Below are 19,730 nucleotides of genomic sequence, written 5' to 3'. Positions count from 1 at the left end.
CTGGATCCCAGGGCCTGCCTGTTTTATTAGAACAGGTGGGTTATTACTGATCCCAACAAAATGCAGTACCCATGGGCTGTAGTACAAACGCTCTTCTCATGTGAAAAAACTCAAAGATTTTTGGACACAGAAGCTCTTCCCCTTCACCAGTGCCATTTTTCCCACTAAAATCATTTAAAATGAGCTCTATCATAATAAAAAACCAAGTTAAAATACTCCAACAAAAAGCAAGAAAAAGTACGAAAAAAATCCTAATAGCTTTTAGGTCAAAAACAATGATAAACACCTGCCTTGGAAGTAGAATAGCCTTTATTTCAGTGACAGCATGTGCTCAATGATTCCATTTTAAGTTATTCCTTTAAATGTCACAAAGTACATCAAAATTCTAAGAACTGTCAATAGTTCAAAATACATCAAATTAATGTTTGCTAATATTCTTCAAGCGACTCCCCAAATCACTTTTTCACTTCATAATTTCAATGAAAACAACAGTTCTACTGAAGGTATCTCAAAAACACATTCTATCTAAACAATCAGAAGGTTTTTCTACTTTGCAATACAGTAAGCGCCTTACAAGAAAAAAAAATTTAAGGTTTTTGTTTCAATTAGCAAAACCTGATTCTCCCCACAAGTCCAACCAACCTTCCTAAACCTTCTTAACCCAAACTCAACTCATTTCTAGGCTGTCAACACTATTCTACCACAAAAATGCAAGAGCAACTCTTAGGTTTCAAGTTGAAGTTTAACGATTCCCATGAAGCCAACAGCCAGCGCGCTACACACACCTGTCTCTGCCCTTCCCTCCCTGCAGGCTGAGCGCGGGCGGAGCGCGGGGCACCTGGAGTAGGGATGGGGTGGGTGGCCGTGACCGCCCCTGTGGACAGGACGGAGGGTGACGCCCGCGGGGCTTTCTAGGGGATCGGGAGGGGAGCCCTCTTGTTTGTACAGGCTTTTGGCTTCCTAAGTGGTTTTCTGCCCGGGAAAATTACACCCTGCTTTGCGTACAGGGATGACTGCCCGACTGCCCAGGCGTGCGGAGGAGGGCCGCGCATACCTGGCTCGCAGCAGCGATGGTGATGGTGGTCCGTCTGACAGTACTTGTCCCTCAGAGGCATTTTCAGTGGGTGCGACCTACTTTCCTTTCACTGGGAGCAGCTCTTCATCGCGGCTCGGCTGTAGAGAGAGGCACAACCGCGTCACTCCCCCGCAACTTCCCCGGGGGAGGATGGGGGGACTCTGTCCGGCTGCAAGGTCCAGCTCCCCTCCCCACCGCGCGCCCTCCGCGCTCCCCCTCGCAAAGGAAACAGACGCCCGAACGCGTCTCGGGCCCGAGCTCCCCTCACAGGTTCGTCGCCCTACCCGGAAACGCAGCCCGGGGCGCGCAGCGAGCGCGGCGCACGGCGAAGGCCCGGCAAGCTACGCGGGCGGACGCGGCCTCGCCGGCCAGGGAGAGCGAGGGAGCGGGCGGACGGACGGGCGCGCGGAGAGGCCGGCGCGGGGAGCGGCGCGGCGTGGCGCGGCGGGCACAGCCAGGCTCCGGGGCGCCCGAGGTGCGGCGCCCTCCCGCCGCGCACGTGCGTTGGGGGTGGGGGTCCCCACCACGAAGTGCGCCCAACTTACTTAACTCCTGAGACGGGCCGGCAAGCCGCGGGCCCCACCTGGCGCAGCCTCCGCGCACCACGCCAAAAGGAGCTGGGCTCGGCCCGACGCGCTCCCAAAGAGTCCCCGCCGACGCTGACGCGGAAGCGCCGCAGCTCACCACGTCCCTCCGCGGACCGGGGCGACGGCGGCGGCGGCGGCGGCGGCGGCTCACGGCGTCCCTCCGCGCTGTGGGGCCGGGCTGGCGGGCGGGCGGGCGGCGCGCGGGTGCAGGCAGTTGACAGGAGGAACCGCCTGGCTGCAGACGCCGCCGCCGCCGCCGAAGGAGCCGGAACCGGAGCAGGCAGGAACCCAGGCGCCCCTCGCCAGGGCAACGGCGGCCGCCGCAGCCCGGCTCCCCTCTGCGCCGCTCCACCTGCAACGGTCCGTCTGGCTTTGGAGAGGGGCGGGGAAGAATGGGGGGATCCCCCCACCGTGGGTCTTTTTTCTGGTAGTAGATGTTTCAGGAAACTTTATTAAGTCAGCCCCTCTCTTTCTCTGTCGCCCCCTCCCCGGAAAGCTCGAGCGTCCGCCGCGAAGCGGGTAGGAAGGGGGAAGCAGAGAGGCTCCGGCAGCGACAGGGAGCGACTGACTGACCCCGGACGGAGATGGGGCGAGGGCAGGAAGTGACAAGCTCACGGAGTGGGTGGGGGGAGTGTGGCCGGCACGCCCGGCAGCGCCGCGCGCATGCGCCCGGCGGCACCTTCGCTTCCCCCACCACCACCACCACCCCTTTCCCCCCCCCAGGGTGTGGGGAGGCGACGCGCGGGGACGCGGCCGGATTCCCGGGGCCGGCTGCTCGGACGCGCGACGCCGACAGCCGAAGCCCAGGCCGGGAGGTGTGAGCCCCGCGGTGCGCGTCCGTACTGGGGCTCGGGCTGTTCGGCGTTCAAGCTGTTGCTTACGCGATTCTCCAGCGGGACGCCATCGGGAGAAAACTAGGAAGGGGCTGACAGTGTGTGATCCTAAAGGGCTGTCACTGCGCTCAACAATGGCAAAAGTCTAACTTCTGCTTTTTTTTCTTGCCAGCATTTTTGGAAGTGCGCCTGCTGGAACTTGGGAACACGGGGCGGGGTGGGGTCTTCGTCAGACCGTTAGGAACACTGTCTCTGGCAGCAGATGGGTTTTTTATTCCCGCAGCGCTCTGTTGTTGCAACTCGAAAGTGAAGTTGGGTCACGTGGCCAGCGCGCACTTTCCCTCCTCTCTGCAGCCGCAGCTCGGAAAATCCCCGCAGATACGCAGATCCGCAGATCCATGGGTCAGCTCTGCAGACCCAGGCTGCTGCTCTGGCAGGGAGCTTCTCACCTCCTTCTCTGGTCCAGGCGGCATTTCTGCCCATTCGCCCCGTTATCTACCAACCCCTCACTAAGGTCACTGGAAACCTTGCAGTTGTCCAACTTAAGGTGCCAGCTTGCCTGCCGGATCCTTAAGTTGTAAAGTTCAGTAGGTAGGCTCCATGTTAGGGAAAAGAAAGAGTAGCCCCCAAATTTATTTTCAAAATCCAATGGCAGGTTTGTAAATGAATACAGTTATCACTGTAAAAATGTTGAATGGGCCTTTTGCATAGGTCTTGGGGGTTTGTAGCAGCTTGATTGTGGGGTCGACAAGAAAGGGCTAGGAAAATGAACCACCCTCACTACCCAGCAATATAAGTACTTTGTACGATCTTATTTATCTATCCCATTGTGAAGAAGCAGCACCCAACGTTAACCTGAAGTATAATGACACAGATCATAAGCCAATGTGCAACAAATTATGATTACTTCTGTATGATGATATTTGTTATGCAGCCAACAAAAATCATATTTTGTATAATATTTAGTTGTATGGGATATGCTTAACCTACAAAAATGAGAAGTATTTTTGAAATGTGATACTAAGTGGAATTACATATAATGTTTATTTTCTTTATGCTTTTGTACACTGAAAATTTTCTGAATTAAGCATATAAAACTTTAATAAGCAGAAAAGTTAAGTCAGTAGAAGGCTGTAGTAATGAGAAAACAGCATAGAAAAATAAAGCAGAAAAGGAAGATATAAAATTAAATACACATTATAAATGTCAATTCAGTGAAGAAATACTGAAACAAAAATATCAATATTGGAGATACTTGGTGAAATTTGAGGTGAAATATTTTTCATTTTCAGATCTCTTCCTACTTTTACATAAGTATATTTATCACAGGTTTAAAATTAATATCCATTCCCATAAACCTAGAAAAAGCTTATCTCGGTAGGTGAGTTATAAATACTAGCTAACCAGGTATGGGTTTAAAAAAAAACTGAATAAATGTTATAACACTCCTCCAGTTCCAAATGGACATTAGGAGAGGGTTCTCAAAATTGCTTGCTAACCAAGTAAGTTTTAGACAATCTTTGAAAAGTTGGAAGACTGAAATGTACCTATGGGTAAAAAAATATCAAGCACTGAATCATAGAAATTTAAAGATGCAAATAAACTGTGGAATTTAATCTAGTAAACTACTTTATAGCTGAGAAAACAGATTAAATGATATGCTCTACATCAGTAACAGAACTGAGCTCAGGACTCATGTAACTCCCTACTATAGCATAATGGCAATACTGATACCTAAGATGTATTCAGTAGTTAATATGTTTTAAGATCGAGTGTTAACCCATTTAATCCTACTAACAATCTGATGAGGTTTGCTATTCTATTCTGCATGAACTACCATGAACAAGTTCATAAAGTGGAAATGGAGTTGCTAAGTCACAAGAATTTAATTGAAAAGAGTTTTGAGAGACTTCGGGCATCATCTACAGTTATCACCCTACCTCTGAAAACAATATGCACAAACCATCCCAGAAAAATCTGCTTGCTTTCATTCCTGAAGCAACCTAGGAAACACATTGCTTGGTTTTTGGTTTTTGGTTTGGTTTGGTTTGGTTTTGTTTTGAGACAGGATCTTACTGTGTAGCTTAGGATAGCCTTAAACTCATATCCTCCTATCTCAGCCTCCTGAACGCTGGAATTAAAGGCACATACCACCACACCCAACTAGCATTATTTTTTAGTTTTTAAAAGTCTGGAACTACATTGTAATGATTAACCTTAGGTCTATTTCATAGTTTAAAGTTACTCTCTCATTCTTAAAGTGAGAGAACATTATCATATACACATATACATATATATGTATATGTGAATATGTATGTATCTGTGTATACATATTGCTGCATAACAAACCATAATTACTAGCTTAAAGCTATTGTATATGCTCTTAATTCTTTAGATCATTAATTCAGGCTAGCCTTGTTTGGACTCACGCAGTTGCTAGAGTCATCTGGCAGCATGACTCAGTGCACTCACATGGCTGGGAGCTAGTGTTGAGTGATGACTGGACCTTTCTCCATGTAGCCTTTCATCCTTCAGGAGGACAGTTTGGGTTTCCTCCTGTGATGGCGGCATGCTAAGCCAGTAGAGTAGGAGCTGCAAGACCCCCTTGAGGCCCTAAGCTTAGAAGTTACATAACATCACGTCCACCACATGCTATTAGTCAAAGCAGGTCAAAAGGCCAGCACAGATCCAGGAACTAGGGAGCTAGCCTTACCCTCTTGATCAAGGGAGGAGCAGCAAAGTCACATGCAAAGGAGTAGGACTCATTTTCAGGAGTGGCCAGAACTATGATGATCTTTGCATACAATCTATCACAATATATAGTTATTTCAAGAATGACAGTAGCTTATTAAAACTTTCTTAAATGCCTGGTAATGTCTTTTACAACAACAAAACAAGGAAATAAATCTATTCTTTAAACTGACATTGGGTCAATCTGGTGACCTTCCGTAAGTAAACTTTGGTGATTCCTTAACTTGGTTTTCTCATCAGCTTGTTGCTTTCTTTAACTTCCATTCTTAGTTTCCCTTCTGTTCTAAATAGATTCCAACCAACATCAAGTAGAAGCAGTTATAGTTCCTAAAGAATCTGCATATTGTGGTCCATATTTTGCTAGCTTTGATTATAATGTGGTATTTCACAATGCATAACTAAATCCACAATTATGTTCAAATTATGTACCAAAATAGGGACTGAGTATAAAGAGCCATAGGTAAATTGATTTAGAAGGACAAATATTAAACTTTTGATCTGTTATCAATTATATAGAACTTAACACATAAGTATGGTGCAAATAACAAGATAAAAAGATAATACTTTCCCTAAAATGCTTATTCAAAGGAGGAGAGGAAGTAGGATCTGACTGCATTGCTGTCCTAGAGATAAACTGCCTCCTGGGAAACTCCTGAGACTGTCTTATACACCCCATTCCTGATGCTAAAAGCATACTTCATTCTTGCTGGCCAGGTGACATGATGCATGCATGCACCATGCTGCTTTTTAGGCACCAAACCATAACTTGCAGGTTTTTCATTCATTGCATTTCTTGTAGCATTTGAGTTGAATTCCATGGAAACAAGTTATAGTGGAGGTTTTTTTCACAAGTAAGTATATTGTAATCTAATAATAGCTAATGATAAATTTATCACTAAAGTCAGACAACATGCTAAGTGCTATATATTTTTTCATTAATCCTTACAAAGATACTGGTTTAGATATTCCATTTTACACATAAGGGAACAGTGTCTGAGCTAAGATTTACTCTTAGGTCTGAGTCCAAAGCCTGTGCTTCACATTACATATACTTTGGTGATTCCTTAAATTTATCTCCAGCTCAGACCTGTCCCTGGAGCCTCAAAGTGATACTTTTAACTGGTCATAAGAAAGACCATCTAAACTTCCCCAAGCATCTCAAAATAATCAAGACCAAAACTTAATTTATCCTCCCAGCAAACCTGTTCTTCCCCTTCCATATTTTAATAACAATGTTGTTATTCATTCAGGTGATCCAGGTAGAAGCTTTGGAGTCAGAGGAGCATATGCAAAGTAATAAAAATTACCTGTGTACAGGTTTCTCTTCTTATTTATCCCAGATATCTAACCTAGAACCATAAGCTAATGGCTATACCATTAATAGTTTCCTCTTTCCATATATACCATCAGTCTTCTGGTCCTGAACCTCGACTCTGAGCCATTGAAAGATCACCTCTGTGGTCTCTCTACCACCAATCTGTCCGTCATTCTCATATTCTATACTATCACCAGAATTATAGTCCAAACCAATCTGATGTTTCTAATCCACTCAAAATCTTCTTTTCTTTTTTCCTTAAATCAGCATCTCCCTGTGTAGCCCAGGGTGGCCTCCAACTTTCTGTACTCCTGCCCTATTATGCTGAGTACTGAAATGAGTACTCATCACTGCAATGCCTGGTCTTAAAATCCATTTTAACTGCCAACCATATGTATGAATAAGCCAAATATTAACAAAAGCATTGTAAAAAGAGCAGTTGTTTTAGAGTCAGAAAAATCTGGGGGTCCTTTCTCCATCACTAACAAATTATGTAACTAAGCAAGCAAGAACCTCTCTCGAGCCTCAATTGTCTCAGCTGTACACTACTTTCAGGATTGTGAGAAATCAGTTAATGAAGAAAGAACCCAAAAAGACCTAGAATACAGCACATAATACACACTATTATACCTGGCACTCCTACAACTTCACATACCATGCTCCAAAAACTGGACTTCTTACCCTTTACAGAAATCAGCAAAGGGAAGTTAAACTAGATGGAGAGAGAATGTGGGACACAAGGGAATTATAGAGGTATTGGGACTATCATTTGTTAATGTACCAATAATGTTTTTCAATGTGTGCACAATGTGTAAAAAGGAATAGAGTCTGAGTGGATATGGGTGGAAGTAGTAAAAATACAAGAATGGCAGTATGTTGACAATAGTTGAAACTATTTGATAAGTATAGGAAGATTCATAATCATTTTCTGCTTATTTTGTACATATTCAAATTTTTCTATAAGTTAAAAAGTATTAAAATATGTTCACCCTTATTAATAAAATTGTAAATTGAAACAATGAGATATCACTTATACAACCACCAGAATTACTGAAATTAAAAACATAATTCCAAGTGCTGATTTGAAATTTCCTTTGAAAGGATGTAGAACAATGGGAACACTTGTAAACTGCTGTTGAGACTGTATACTGGAACAATCATTTTTGAAAATTGTTTAACATTGTCTACTAAACTTGAAAATGCCCCTGTCTTAAGACCCTGAAATTTTACTCCAGTATTATAGGGATGATACTAGATAGGGTCAACCAAAATGTACAGGAGACACTCAAGAAATTCCAAGACAATAAAAATAGAGAATTTGAAAAGGCAAAAGAAGAAATGAAACTATAGAAGCACTGTATAAACACCAAAGTGAAAGAGAGAACACAATGAATAAACGGATAAATGAACTCAGGACAAAAACAGACAACATTAAAGAAGAAAACTGCCAGGATATGGAAAACCTCAGAAAAAAGAACGAAACAGAACTGCAAAACAAAACGGAAGGCCAATCCAGCAGAATAGAACAAACAGAAGACACAATCTCAGAACTTGAAGATGAAATGGGAAGTAAGGAAAAACCGAAGAACTATTAATTAAACAACTCAAGACCTGTGAAAAGAAAATGCAAGAACTCACCGACTCCATCAAAAGACCAAACTTGAGAATCATGGGCATCGAAGAAGGAGAAGAGGTGCAAGTGAAGGAATGTGTAATATATTTAACAAAATAATAACGGAAAATTTCCCAAATCTAGAGAAAGATATTCCCATACAGATGCAAGAGGCCTCCAGGACACCAAACAGACCAGATCAAAATAGAACTACTCCACGACATATCATCATTAAAACAAGTTCAGAAACTAAGGAAAGAATATTGAAGACTGTAAGAGAGAAAAAACAAGTAACATACAAAGGTAAACCCATCAAAATCACAGCAGACTTCTCAACAGAAACATTAAAAGCAAGAAGAGCGTGGGGTGAGATCTTCCGGGCACTGAATGAAAATAACTTCAACCCCAGGATACTCTACCCAGCAAAGCTATCATTCAAAATAGATGGAGCAATAAAAGTCTTCCATGATAAGCAGAAACTAAAACAATATGTGACCACAAAGCCACCATTACAAAAGATTCTGCAAGGGATCCTGCACACAGAAAGTGACACCCAACTTAACCATGAAAAGGCAGGCAGCACCAAACCACAGGATAAGAAAAAGCAAGACAGTAGAGAGTAACATCAAGTTAGGTACACACAATCAAACCTTCAAACAACTAAGACAACTAAATGGCAGGAATCACATACCTATCAGTACTAACGCTTAATGTTAACGGACTTAATTCACCCATCAAAAGATACCGTTTGACAAAATGGATTAAAAAAGAAGATCCAACAATTTGTTGCTTACAGGAGACTCATCTCACCGACAGAAATAAGCATATGCTTAGGATGAAAGGCTGGAAGAAGATTTACCAAGCCAATGGCCCCCGAAAACAGGCAGGAGTAGCAATACTTATCTCTGACAAAGTAGACTTCAAACCTACATTGATCAAACGAGATAAAGAAGGACATTCCATACTAATAAAAGGGGAAATAGACCAAAAGGAAATAATAATCATCAATCTGTACTCACCCAATGTCAACGCACCCAATTTCATCAAACATACCCTGAACGACCTAAAAGCATATATAAACGCCAACACAGTGGTTGTGGGAGACTTTAACACCCCATTATCTTCAATAGATAGGTCATCCAAACAAAAAATCAATAAAGAAATCCAAGATCTAAAATATGCAATAGATCAAGTGGACCTAGTAGATGTCTACAGAACATTTCATCCAACCTCTACACAATATACATTCTTCTCAGCAGCCCATGGAACCTTCTCCAAAATAGATCATATCCTAGGGCACAAAGCAAATCTCAGCAAATATAAGAAAATAGACATTATACTGTGCATACTATCTGACCACAATGCAGTAAAAGTAGAACTCAACAACAAAAGTAAAGACAAAAAACATGCAAACAGCTGGAAACTAAATAACTCATTACTTAATGAAGAGTGGATCATCGATGCAATAAAAGAGGAAATTAAAAAGTTCCTGGAAGTCAATAAAAATGAAAACACAACCTACCGGAACCTATGGGACACAGCTAAGGCAGTCTTGAGAGGAAAGTTTATAGCCATGAGTGCATATATTAAAAAGATTGAAAGATCCCAAATCAATGACCTAATGATACATCTCAAACTCCTAGAAAAACAAGAACAAGCAAATCCCAAAACAAATAGAAGGAGAGAAATAATAAAAATAAGAGCTGAAATCAACGAAATAGAAACCAAAAAAAAAACATACAAATAATTAATGAAACAAAAAGTTGGTTCTTTGAAAAAATAAACAAGATCGATAGACCCCTGGCAAACCTGACTAAAATAAGGAGAGAAAAAACCCTAATTAGTAGAATTAGGAATGTAAAAGGGGAGATAACAACAAACACCATGGAAGTCCAGGAAATCATCAGAGACTACTTTGAGAACCTATATTCAAATAAATTTGAAAATCTAAAAGAAATGGACAGATTTCTAGATACATATGATCATCCAAAACTGAACCAAGAGGAAATTAATCACCTGAATAGACCTATAACACAAAATGAAATTGAAGCAGCAATCAAGAGTCTCCCCAAAAAGAAAAGTCCAGGACCTAATGGATTCTCTGCTGAATTCTATCAGACCTTTAAAGAACTGATACCAACCCTCCTTAAACTGTTCCATGAAATAGAAAGGGAAGGAAAACTGCCAAACAAATTTTATGAAGCCAGTATTACACTTATCCCAAAACCAGGCAAAGACACCTCCAAAAAGGAGAACTATAGGCCAATCTCCTTAATGAACATTGATGCAAAAATCCTCAAAAAAATAATGGCAAGCCGAATTCAGCAACACATCAAAAAGATTATTCACCACGACCAAGTAGGCTTCATCCCAGGGATGCAGGGGTGGTTCAACATACGAAAATCAATAAAACATACGAAAATCAATAAATGTAATAAACCACATTAACAGAAGCAAAGACAAAAACCACTTCATCATCTCAATAGATGCAGAAAAAGCCTTTGATAAGATCCAACATCATTTCATGATAAAAGCTCTAAGAAAACTAGGAACAGAAGGAAAGTTCCTCAACATTATAAAAGCTATATATGGCAAACCTACAGCCAGCATTATACTTAACAGAGAAAAACTAAAACCATTCCCTCTAAAATCAGGAACCAGACAAGGATGCCCACTATCTCCACTCCTATTCAACATGGTACTGGAATTCCTAGCCAGAGCAATTAGGCAAGAAGAAGGAATAAAAGGAATACAAATAGGTAAAGAAACTGTCAAAATATCCCTACTTGCAGACGACATGATCCTATACCTTAAAGACCCAAAAAACTCTACTCAGAAGCTTCTAGACATCATCAATAGCTATAGCAAGGTAGCAGGATATAAAATCAACATAGAAAAATCATTAGCATTTCTATACACTAACAATGAGCAAATGGAAAAAGAATGTATGAAAACAATTCCATTTACAATAGCCTCAAACAAAATCAAATACCTAGGTGTAAACCTAACAAAAGATGTGAAAGACCTCTACAAGGAAAACTATACACTTCTGAAGAAAGAGATTGAGGAAGACTATAGAAAGTGGAGAGATCTCCCATGCTCATGGATTGGTAGAATCAACATAGTAAAAATGTCGATACTCCCCAAAGTAATCTACATGTTTAATGCAATTCCCATCAAAATTCCAATGACATTCATTAAAGAGATTGAAAAATCTACTGTTAAATTTATATGGAAACACAAGAGGCCACGAATAGCCAAGGCAATACTCAGTCAAAAGCACAATGCAGGAAGTATCACAATACCTGACTTCAAACTATATTACAAAGCAATAACAATAAAAACAGCATGGTACTGGCACAAAAACAGACATGAAGACCAGTGGAACAGAATAGAGGACCCAGATATGAAGCCACACAACTATAAGCAACTTATCTTTGACAAAGGAGCTAAAAATATACAATGGAGAAATAGCAGCCTCTTCAACAAAAACTGCTGGGAAAACTGGTTAGCAGCCTGCAAAAAACTGAAACTAGATCCATGTATATCACCCTATACCAAGATTAACTCAAAATGGATCAAGGATCTTAATATCAGACCCCAAACTCTTAAGTTGATATGAGAAAGAGTAGGAAATACTCTGGAGTTAGTAGGTATAGGTAAGAACTTTCTCAATGAAACCCCAGCAGCACAGCAAATAAGAGATAGCATAGATAAATGGGACCTCATAAAACTAAAAAGTTTCTATTCATCAAAAGAAATGGTCTCTAAACTGAAGAGAACACCCACAGAGTGGGAGAAAATATTTGCCAACTATACATCAGACAAAGGACTGATAACCAGAATATACAGGGAACTTAAAAAACTAAATTCTCCCAAAACTAATGAACCAATAAAGAAATGGGCACGTGAACTAAACAGAACTTTCTCAAAAGAAGGAATTCAAATGGCCAGAAAACACATGAAAAAATGCTCAGCATCTCTAGCAATAAAGGAAATGCAAATTAAAACCATGCTAAGATTCCACCTCACCCCTGTTAGAATAGCCATCATCAGCAACACCACCAACAACAGGTGTTGGCGAGGATGCGGGAAAAAAGGAACCCTCTTACACTGTTGGTGGGAATGTAGACTAGTACAACCACTCTGGAAAAAAATTTGGAGGCTACTTAAAAAGCTGGACATCGATCTACCATTTGATCCAGCAATACCACTCTTGGGGATATACCCAAAAGACTGTTACTCCAGAGGCACCTGCACATCCATGTTTATTGCGGCACTATTCACAATAGCTAAGTTATGGAAACAGCCAAGATGCCCCAGCACTGACGAATGGATTAAGAAAATGTGGTATCTATACACAATGGAATTTTATGCAGCCATGAAGAAGAACAAAATGTTATCATTCGCTGGTAAATGGATGGAATTGGAGAACATCATTCTGAGTGAGGTTAGCCTGGCCCAAAAGACCAAAAATCGTATGTTCTCCCTCATATGTGGACATTAGATCAAGGGCAAACACAACAAGGGGATTGGACTATGAACACATGATAAAAGCGAGAGCACACAAGGGAGGGGTGAGGATAGGTAAGACACCTAAAAAATTAGCATTTGTTGCCCTCAACGCAGAGAAACTAAAGCAGATACCTTAAAAGCAACTGAGGCCAATAGGAAAAGGGGACCAGGAACTAGAGAAAAGGTTAGATCAAAAAGAATTAACCTAGAAGGTAACACCCACGCACAGGAAATCAATGTGAGTCAATGCCCTGTATAGCTATCATTATCTCAACCAGCAAAAACCCTTGTTCCTTCCTATTATTGCTTATACTCTCTCTACAACAAAATTAGAAATAAGGGCAAAATAGTTTCTGCTGGGTATTGAGGAGGGGGGAGAGGGAGGGGCGGAGTGGGTGGTAAGGGAGGGGGTGGGGGCAGGGGGGAGAAATGAACCAAGCCTTGTATGCACATATGAATAATAAAAGAAAAATGACAAAAAAAGACCCTGAAATTTTACTCCTACACCAGAAATGCACTAATATAATACAAGTTCAAGAGGCTTCACAGCAGCTTTGTTCATGACATCCAAAAACTAGTAACAATTTAAATGTCCATCACAGAATGGATAAATAAATTGTGGTAAATTCATATAGTGGAATATTACTAATGAAAATGAAAGAATTATGACAAGTTGAATCAGAAAAATACCAATATAGAATGAAAGAAATCAGACACAAAATATATGTAGACTGTATGATTCCACACATAGGCAGAAAATCCAAACAAAATTCCACAAAACTAATCAGTGGTTCTCTTTGGGAAGGAAAGAAGTTGCAGTACTTGACCTGAAAGGAGTGTAAGGAAGGTTTATGGGCTTCAATAGATGTTTGATGGTTCTACGTGTATTTCTCTTGCAGTAAATCATTGAACTGTCACTTGTGAATGTGCATTTGTCAAAAAAATTGTATTTTTGACTACTATTGAATTTTAGCAATGCATTTCTAATAGAAAGACATGAATAACCTTAGTGACATACTATTTAGGAAGTGGTATATCACTGGAGGGAGACTGTGGTAAGATAAAGATGTATCCTATAAACCCCAGAACAATTATTAAAATAATAGAACCATAGTTTTGTGTAGGGAAAGGAGAGGGTTGGAAAGTGGTACTGAATAGGGATGCTGATCTGGCCATTATTGGCCAATTTATAGACTTTTTTTTTCACCTCAGTAGTTGTTATACATATATTTATCATAATTCAGGAAGCTGAGAATTATGTTTCATGTGCTCTCATAAATGTGTATAATATTTCACAATAAAAATTTTAAGTACTGAACTAGGTCTTAAACTACATCTGGCATAAAATTAGTAATGATTACTGAAATTTTCAAGGCTTTGTTCCTTTGTATTTGCTGCTCCTCGTGCCTGAAAACATCATTCCCTTCTACCTGGAAAACCGTCCTTCAAGATTCACCTCTGAGGTCACATCTGTGAAACCAGCTCCCACAATCAATTGTTCCATTCTCCTGCACCCATAGTATCACATTCTGATTAAGTGTCTGACTCTCTATTACTCTTAATTCCTTAAGAACCCAGATCATAACTTACTCCTCTCTGGCCATCATCTAGCATGTTACCTGGAACATAATAGACAATTATTAAAAATTGCTGCAGGTCTGAGGGAGTGACTTTTCATTTCTGTTGTACTAAAGAAGAAATGTTCACAACCACCATTCTTTGCAATAAATAACAAAAAGCTTAGGGGGAAAACAATTTTAATGGGTTAATTTTGTTGGGCCTTGGTGTAATATGACATTCATTTTCAATATAAAGAACAACTATACAAGGACAATTAATACTATATACTATAGAATATATTCTATAGAATATGTGCCATAGCTGAATACTTAAAACTACTGGTCATCATGTAAAGGATGTGATTTTGCTTTATTTTTTGAAGAGTATTTTTTATTGATTTTTGAACTTAATTTGAGATGATTTCAAATTTAAAAATAAAGTACAAAAATGATAATTCCAATGCTCCTTTCATACCACAGATTCATTTATTTTAATACTTTGTTATACTTGCTTTATTTATTCCCTTTCCCCATGCGTTGAATATGAAATGTCCCCTACAGGCTCATGTGCTGAAGGATTGGTCCCCAGGTACTGGAGGTGGTGAAAACTTTAGGAACTGAACCCTAGCTGAAGGAGGAAGCAGGTCTCTGTTAATGGGCTTTGAAGGTTATACCTGGTCCCTGTCCCTTTCTCTATCTCTGTTTACTGTCCAGTATGAGGTGAGTAGCCTCTGCCACATGCTCCTTCCACCATGTTGTTCATTCTCACCATGGGCTGAGAATCAATGGAGCCAAGGATCATGGACTGAAATGTCTGAAACAATGAACAAAAATAAATCCTTCTTTCCTTAATTGTTTATGTCAGGTATTTTGTCACAGTGAATGAAAAACTACCACAGAAAACTGGCATCATATAGGGCCACCTAGGAAGTTGTTTTCCCAGCATTCATTTCATTCGACACACAGACACTTGGCAATGTGACTATGGTCCAGTGGGGCTCAGAGACCACATGAGCTGACATCAGATCTTGATATCATCTATGTGATCCATGTTTGCAGGAATGTAAAGTACAAGAGTTACAGAGTTTTGGAGGCTTCCGCCCAGATTTCAAAAGAAAACCTGGGAGGCCAGGCAATGTAGGACAGAGTCAAAGTCCCTGAAGGCAACCCCTGAAAGGGTGGTGTTTGAAGCTGTGGGAGTGAAGACTAAGTTGCAGTGGAAACCCCAGGATGTTGGAGATTCCAGAAACATGGAACATGCGCCAAGGAACACAAGAGGCAATGAGTGGAAGCAACTTCAAGGCCATAGGGGTGGAGCTGCCCAATCCCAACAGAAATCATATCATAATACCATGTGCCCTGGATGCAAAATATGGAGCTACAGGATTTAGTGTCTACCCTAGTGGGTTTTGGTCTTTTCTTGGTCCCGCTCACCCTTTCTATGCTGCCATTTCTACCTTTTGGAGTGGGAATTTTTTGTCTGTGCCATTGTATATTGGAAGTATGTAATTTATTTTTTTATTTTCAAGGGCATTTGAACTTTAAAGTTCAAAGGAAATTTTGAACTTAAGTTTTGAACAATGTAGGACCTCTTAAGACTTTAGGGACTCTTGGAGATGAACTAAATGCATTTTTCATTATGAGATGGCCATGAGCCTTTGGGGGCTAGAGCTAGAATGTTCTGGTTTGAATATAAAATGATCCCACAGTCTTATGTGTTGAACACTTCATCTCTAGCTAATGACTATTTTGGGGAGGTGGTGGAAACTTTAGGAGGTAGAGCCTAGCTGAAGGAAGTAGTTCAGTAGGGGGATGGCTTTGATGGTTATACCTGGTCCCCATCCCTTCCTCTGTTTCCTGTCTTCCATGAGTTGAATAACCTCTGCCACATGCTCCTGGGGCTATTATGTTCTGCCTCAGCACAAGCTGAGAATCATCAGAGCCAAGGACTATGGATTGAAATGTCTGAAACCATGAGCCAAAATAAATCCTTCCTCTCTTAAGTTGTTTATATCAGGTACTTTGTTCTAGCAATAAAAATCACACACACACACATACACATTCATTTTCATTCTCTCTCTCTCTCCGTCTCTCCCTCTCTCTCTCTCTCTCTCTCTCTTTCCCCTTCTGTATACACAGCTATGATTTTTGAATGATCTCAAAGTAAGTTATACACATCATGCACTTCTTCCACATTTTTTAGTGCATCCTTAACTGAAAGAAGGAATATTACACTCTTACATAACAAGAGTTAGTTATCAAATTCAGGAAAGTTAACGTTGACACAAAACTGTTATTTAATCTATAGTGTATACCATAATTTTGTCAGTTATCTGATAACACCTTTTATAGATTTTTTTTCACTACAGTATGAGACTAAACTCAAGATAACATATTGCATTTAGTTGTCATGTCTCCATTTTCCTTCGACCTGAAACAATTCTTCAGCCTTGCCTGGTCTTTTATGACAATGATGTTTTGAAAAATGCAGGCTACTTATAGGTTGAGTCAATTTGAATTTGCCTGATATTTCTGCATGACTAGATTGAGTTTATATACTTTAATTGAATGCAACATAAATATTCCTCAGGTTATCATATCTAGAGTCAACGTGATATCTATTTGATATTAATCTTGATCACTGGATTAAAAGTTATTCAGTTTCTATACTGCATAGTTACTGTTTTTTTTTCTTTTGCTATTAGTAATTTGTGGGAAGGTAACAGTGGTTTTAATATAGGAACTTCTTTTAAAATGATCTTGATTATCCCAGTTAGGTTTTAGAAGCTATTGGTGTCAAAACAGAAGTAAAAGCTACCTGAATTAAATCTGTTAATAAGGAAGTAGTGATCAGTTATGTAACTGGAAGCTGTTTTGTAGTTTACTCATATAATATGAAGTTAGAAAAAGTTTGTAATTATCCTGGATATTAATTCATTATCAGTAACCCATTCATACAACATTTATTGAGTACCTTTTCTAAACATCATGACAAACAGCACACACTAATGAATAATACAAGGTGTCTTCCTTTTAGTGAGTGAAAATTTACGTAGTGTCCAGGCCATAGGTCCTAGAAATATATACATGAATAAGACAGGAAGTTCTTACACTCTTAAGAGTTTCTAGTCTAATTATTGAGGAGTACTCAGTCTAATAATAAATGTATAAAAATGCATTTTTTCATGATAATTACATAAGACAGGTAAAAAAGAGATGATTGAAGCCATGAAGCATATAGGGTGTCTAGGAGGTTGGTCATATAGACAACAGTAGCACTAGGCAGTGGAGGAGGGAGTATTTGCAGCACCAGTTTTTCACTCAACACTTGAACTAAGGAAGAAACAATAATAAGCAACGAATAATAATGTGTTACTTTTCCAAGTAAATATTATCATGTTACCAAGATCAATTTTGTAAAAACACCTAACTAATAGCTTATCTATTATTACTAGGAGAGCTATTCATCCTAAATCATAAGTTGTAAATGCTATGTGATTCAATTTGAATAGGTAATCACTGCAGAGATTTGTATTTGGTACTATATCATCAAAAGGCATTTTGGGTTTTTCATTCATTTGCCCAAGTTTCCTCCTCATGGGCAAGAATATTTATTTGTGAGACCAAAACCAAGACAGTGGTACAGAATGGTATGTGCATGAATCTGTCACTCTAACTTCCTCAGCATCTTAAGTAGACTACCAAATCCTAAATCTTCTCTGGAGAAAGGAGAGTATCCCTCCTTTATAATGACAAAGTATCAGAAAAGATGTTCACTTTTGGCTTATGGGAACTGAGAGGAAAATTTAAGATCTATACCCATACTTCAATTCTTAATTCCAGTTGAACACACAGACTACAACAAAATCATAACTTCCAACAAAACACTACACAAATAGAACATTTCAATGAGAATGACTGCTGTTTGCATTTATCATATTTCTCTGATTTTTTTTAAGTTTCTAAAATGGCACCCTGATATACAAAATGATCTTTTTAAATCTTTTTAATTCATATTAATTTTTTTACTCAATCTTTGTAATTTTTTCAAATGAATGTTATATCTCAGAAATCTCTAAAATCAGAGCATATGAAGATATTTAAATATAACCCAGAAGTTTGCTAGGTTTTCCTTATATGTATAAATTGTTAGCTATTGACAGTCAACCAACTATTTATAAAATGTCATTGTTGTGACTATCATCTATATAGTAAGGAAAAGGTTAGACTGGTGAAGGATTTTGGAAAAGGATGTCAGGGAAGCTCCCGCCACCCAGATATAGTAATTGCTAGGTAAAATGTCAAGATCTGGAAGGTCAGGCAGCATGAAAGCTACCATGACCCCTGCATCTGGAGGCAGCATCAATGCTGTCACTGCCATACACTTTCTTCTTGGCACTTGTAGAGAAATACCTAAATCTAGTGTCACTCCTTTTTCTAAAATAAATGCATTTGGGAAAACACTGTGTTAAAGTTCAGTGTGGTTTTAATGATCTTATTGCTGGAAGAGACAATACTCTGGGTAATGGCAGTTTCACTTATGAGAACAAAGTTGCTTTACATTTCTCAGAAGTTTTATTGTTTAAGGAACAACTACTGTAGGATATTCAAAAATCCCCCATCAACATTAGTTCTCTTTTCTTAATCCCTTGTTAGACTAAGAACTATAATACAATAAAGTAAGGAAAGGTTACTTTAAACACACAACCCAGCCAGATAAATGAAGCCACAAAATAATGCATAAGTTAACTAGATAAATAAAACAAATGACTAAAGTTTGTTAAAGTTCTATATTTTACTCATCTAACTGTCCTTTCAGATTTCACTTAAAGAAAACAAAGAAATACTGTCTTCTGGGAATTAAAAGAGTCTACAGAAGATATTTTATTGTCTACTAGTTTGTCCCAGCATTATCTTTTTGCTAAAAAGAGGCAGGAAAAAACTCAAGAAAAAACATAAAGAGGTTACAAGAGGGAAGGAAAAGTGAAGTATGATTTCTTGAGTCTTTATTCTATCCAGATACCAGACTGGGCATGTTAGAGCCATTATTCCACTTAAAAGCAAAACAAAAACATTAACTATCTTTATTTGAGTCTTCATACGCTCCTGAGCGTGGAGATACAAGGAGATACGTGTTCTCTTCAGTGATTTTTTTTTCTGTGATCTAAGAAAGATCATTTCCCCCAATCTAAAATGCTTTCACTCTGTTACTTACATGAGAGACACAGAAATAAGTTCGTGGGAATTGTTATTATAGTCTCCGAAAAATATGTCTAGGACAATCATGGCTCTGTACAAAGCCAGTATTTGCTAGCAGCACAGTGACTACACATAAACCTTGCCTAAAATCCTAGAATTTTAAAATACTGGATAACACACACTTTATAAAAGAGATATAAACAAACGGAGACATATTCAGTGAGAGAGTGCTCAGAAAAGAGAAGACTTGAAACAATGCCCTACATGGAATGTAAAAATGGGGA

The 19,730-nt window shown here is 39.5% G+C and overlaps 1 protein-coding gene across 3 annotated transcripts in view; it reads right to left on the bottom strand.

Annotated features, from left to right (window-relative positions):
• Znf800 (zinc finger protein 800) overlaps positions 1-19,730 on the bottom strand; it is a 210,051-nt gene that overhangs the window by 41,490 nt on the left and 148,831 nt on the right. Inside the window, exons 1-2 of one of the 3 annotated variants that reach the window (XM_074063915.1) lie at positions 1,621-1,810; positions 1,055-1,173 (exon numbers count right to left, since the gene is read on the bottom strand). In XM_074063915.1, the coding sequence (XP_073920016.1) occupies positions 1,055-1,115 (61 nt within the window). In that variant the 5' untranslated portion in view covers positions 1,116-1,173; positions 1,621-1,810. Of the gene's footprint in view, positions 1-1,054; positions 1,174-1,620; positions 1,811-19,730 lie in introns of those variants that run through there. The other 2 variants (XM_074063926.1, XM_074063920.1) reach the window with 2 other exon arrangements.

This window comes from Castor canadensis, chromosome 2 (genome assembly GCF_047511655.1).
Source record: "Castor canadensis chromosome 2, mCasCan1.hap1v2, whole genome shotgun sequence".
NCBI classification, from domain to species: Eukaryota; Metazoa; Chordata; class Mammalia; order Rodentia; family Castoridae; genus Castor; species Castor canadensis.
The sequence above is the reverse complement of the archived record's forward strand: the minus strand, read 5'-3'. Positions and strand labels throughout refer to the sequence as shown.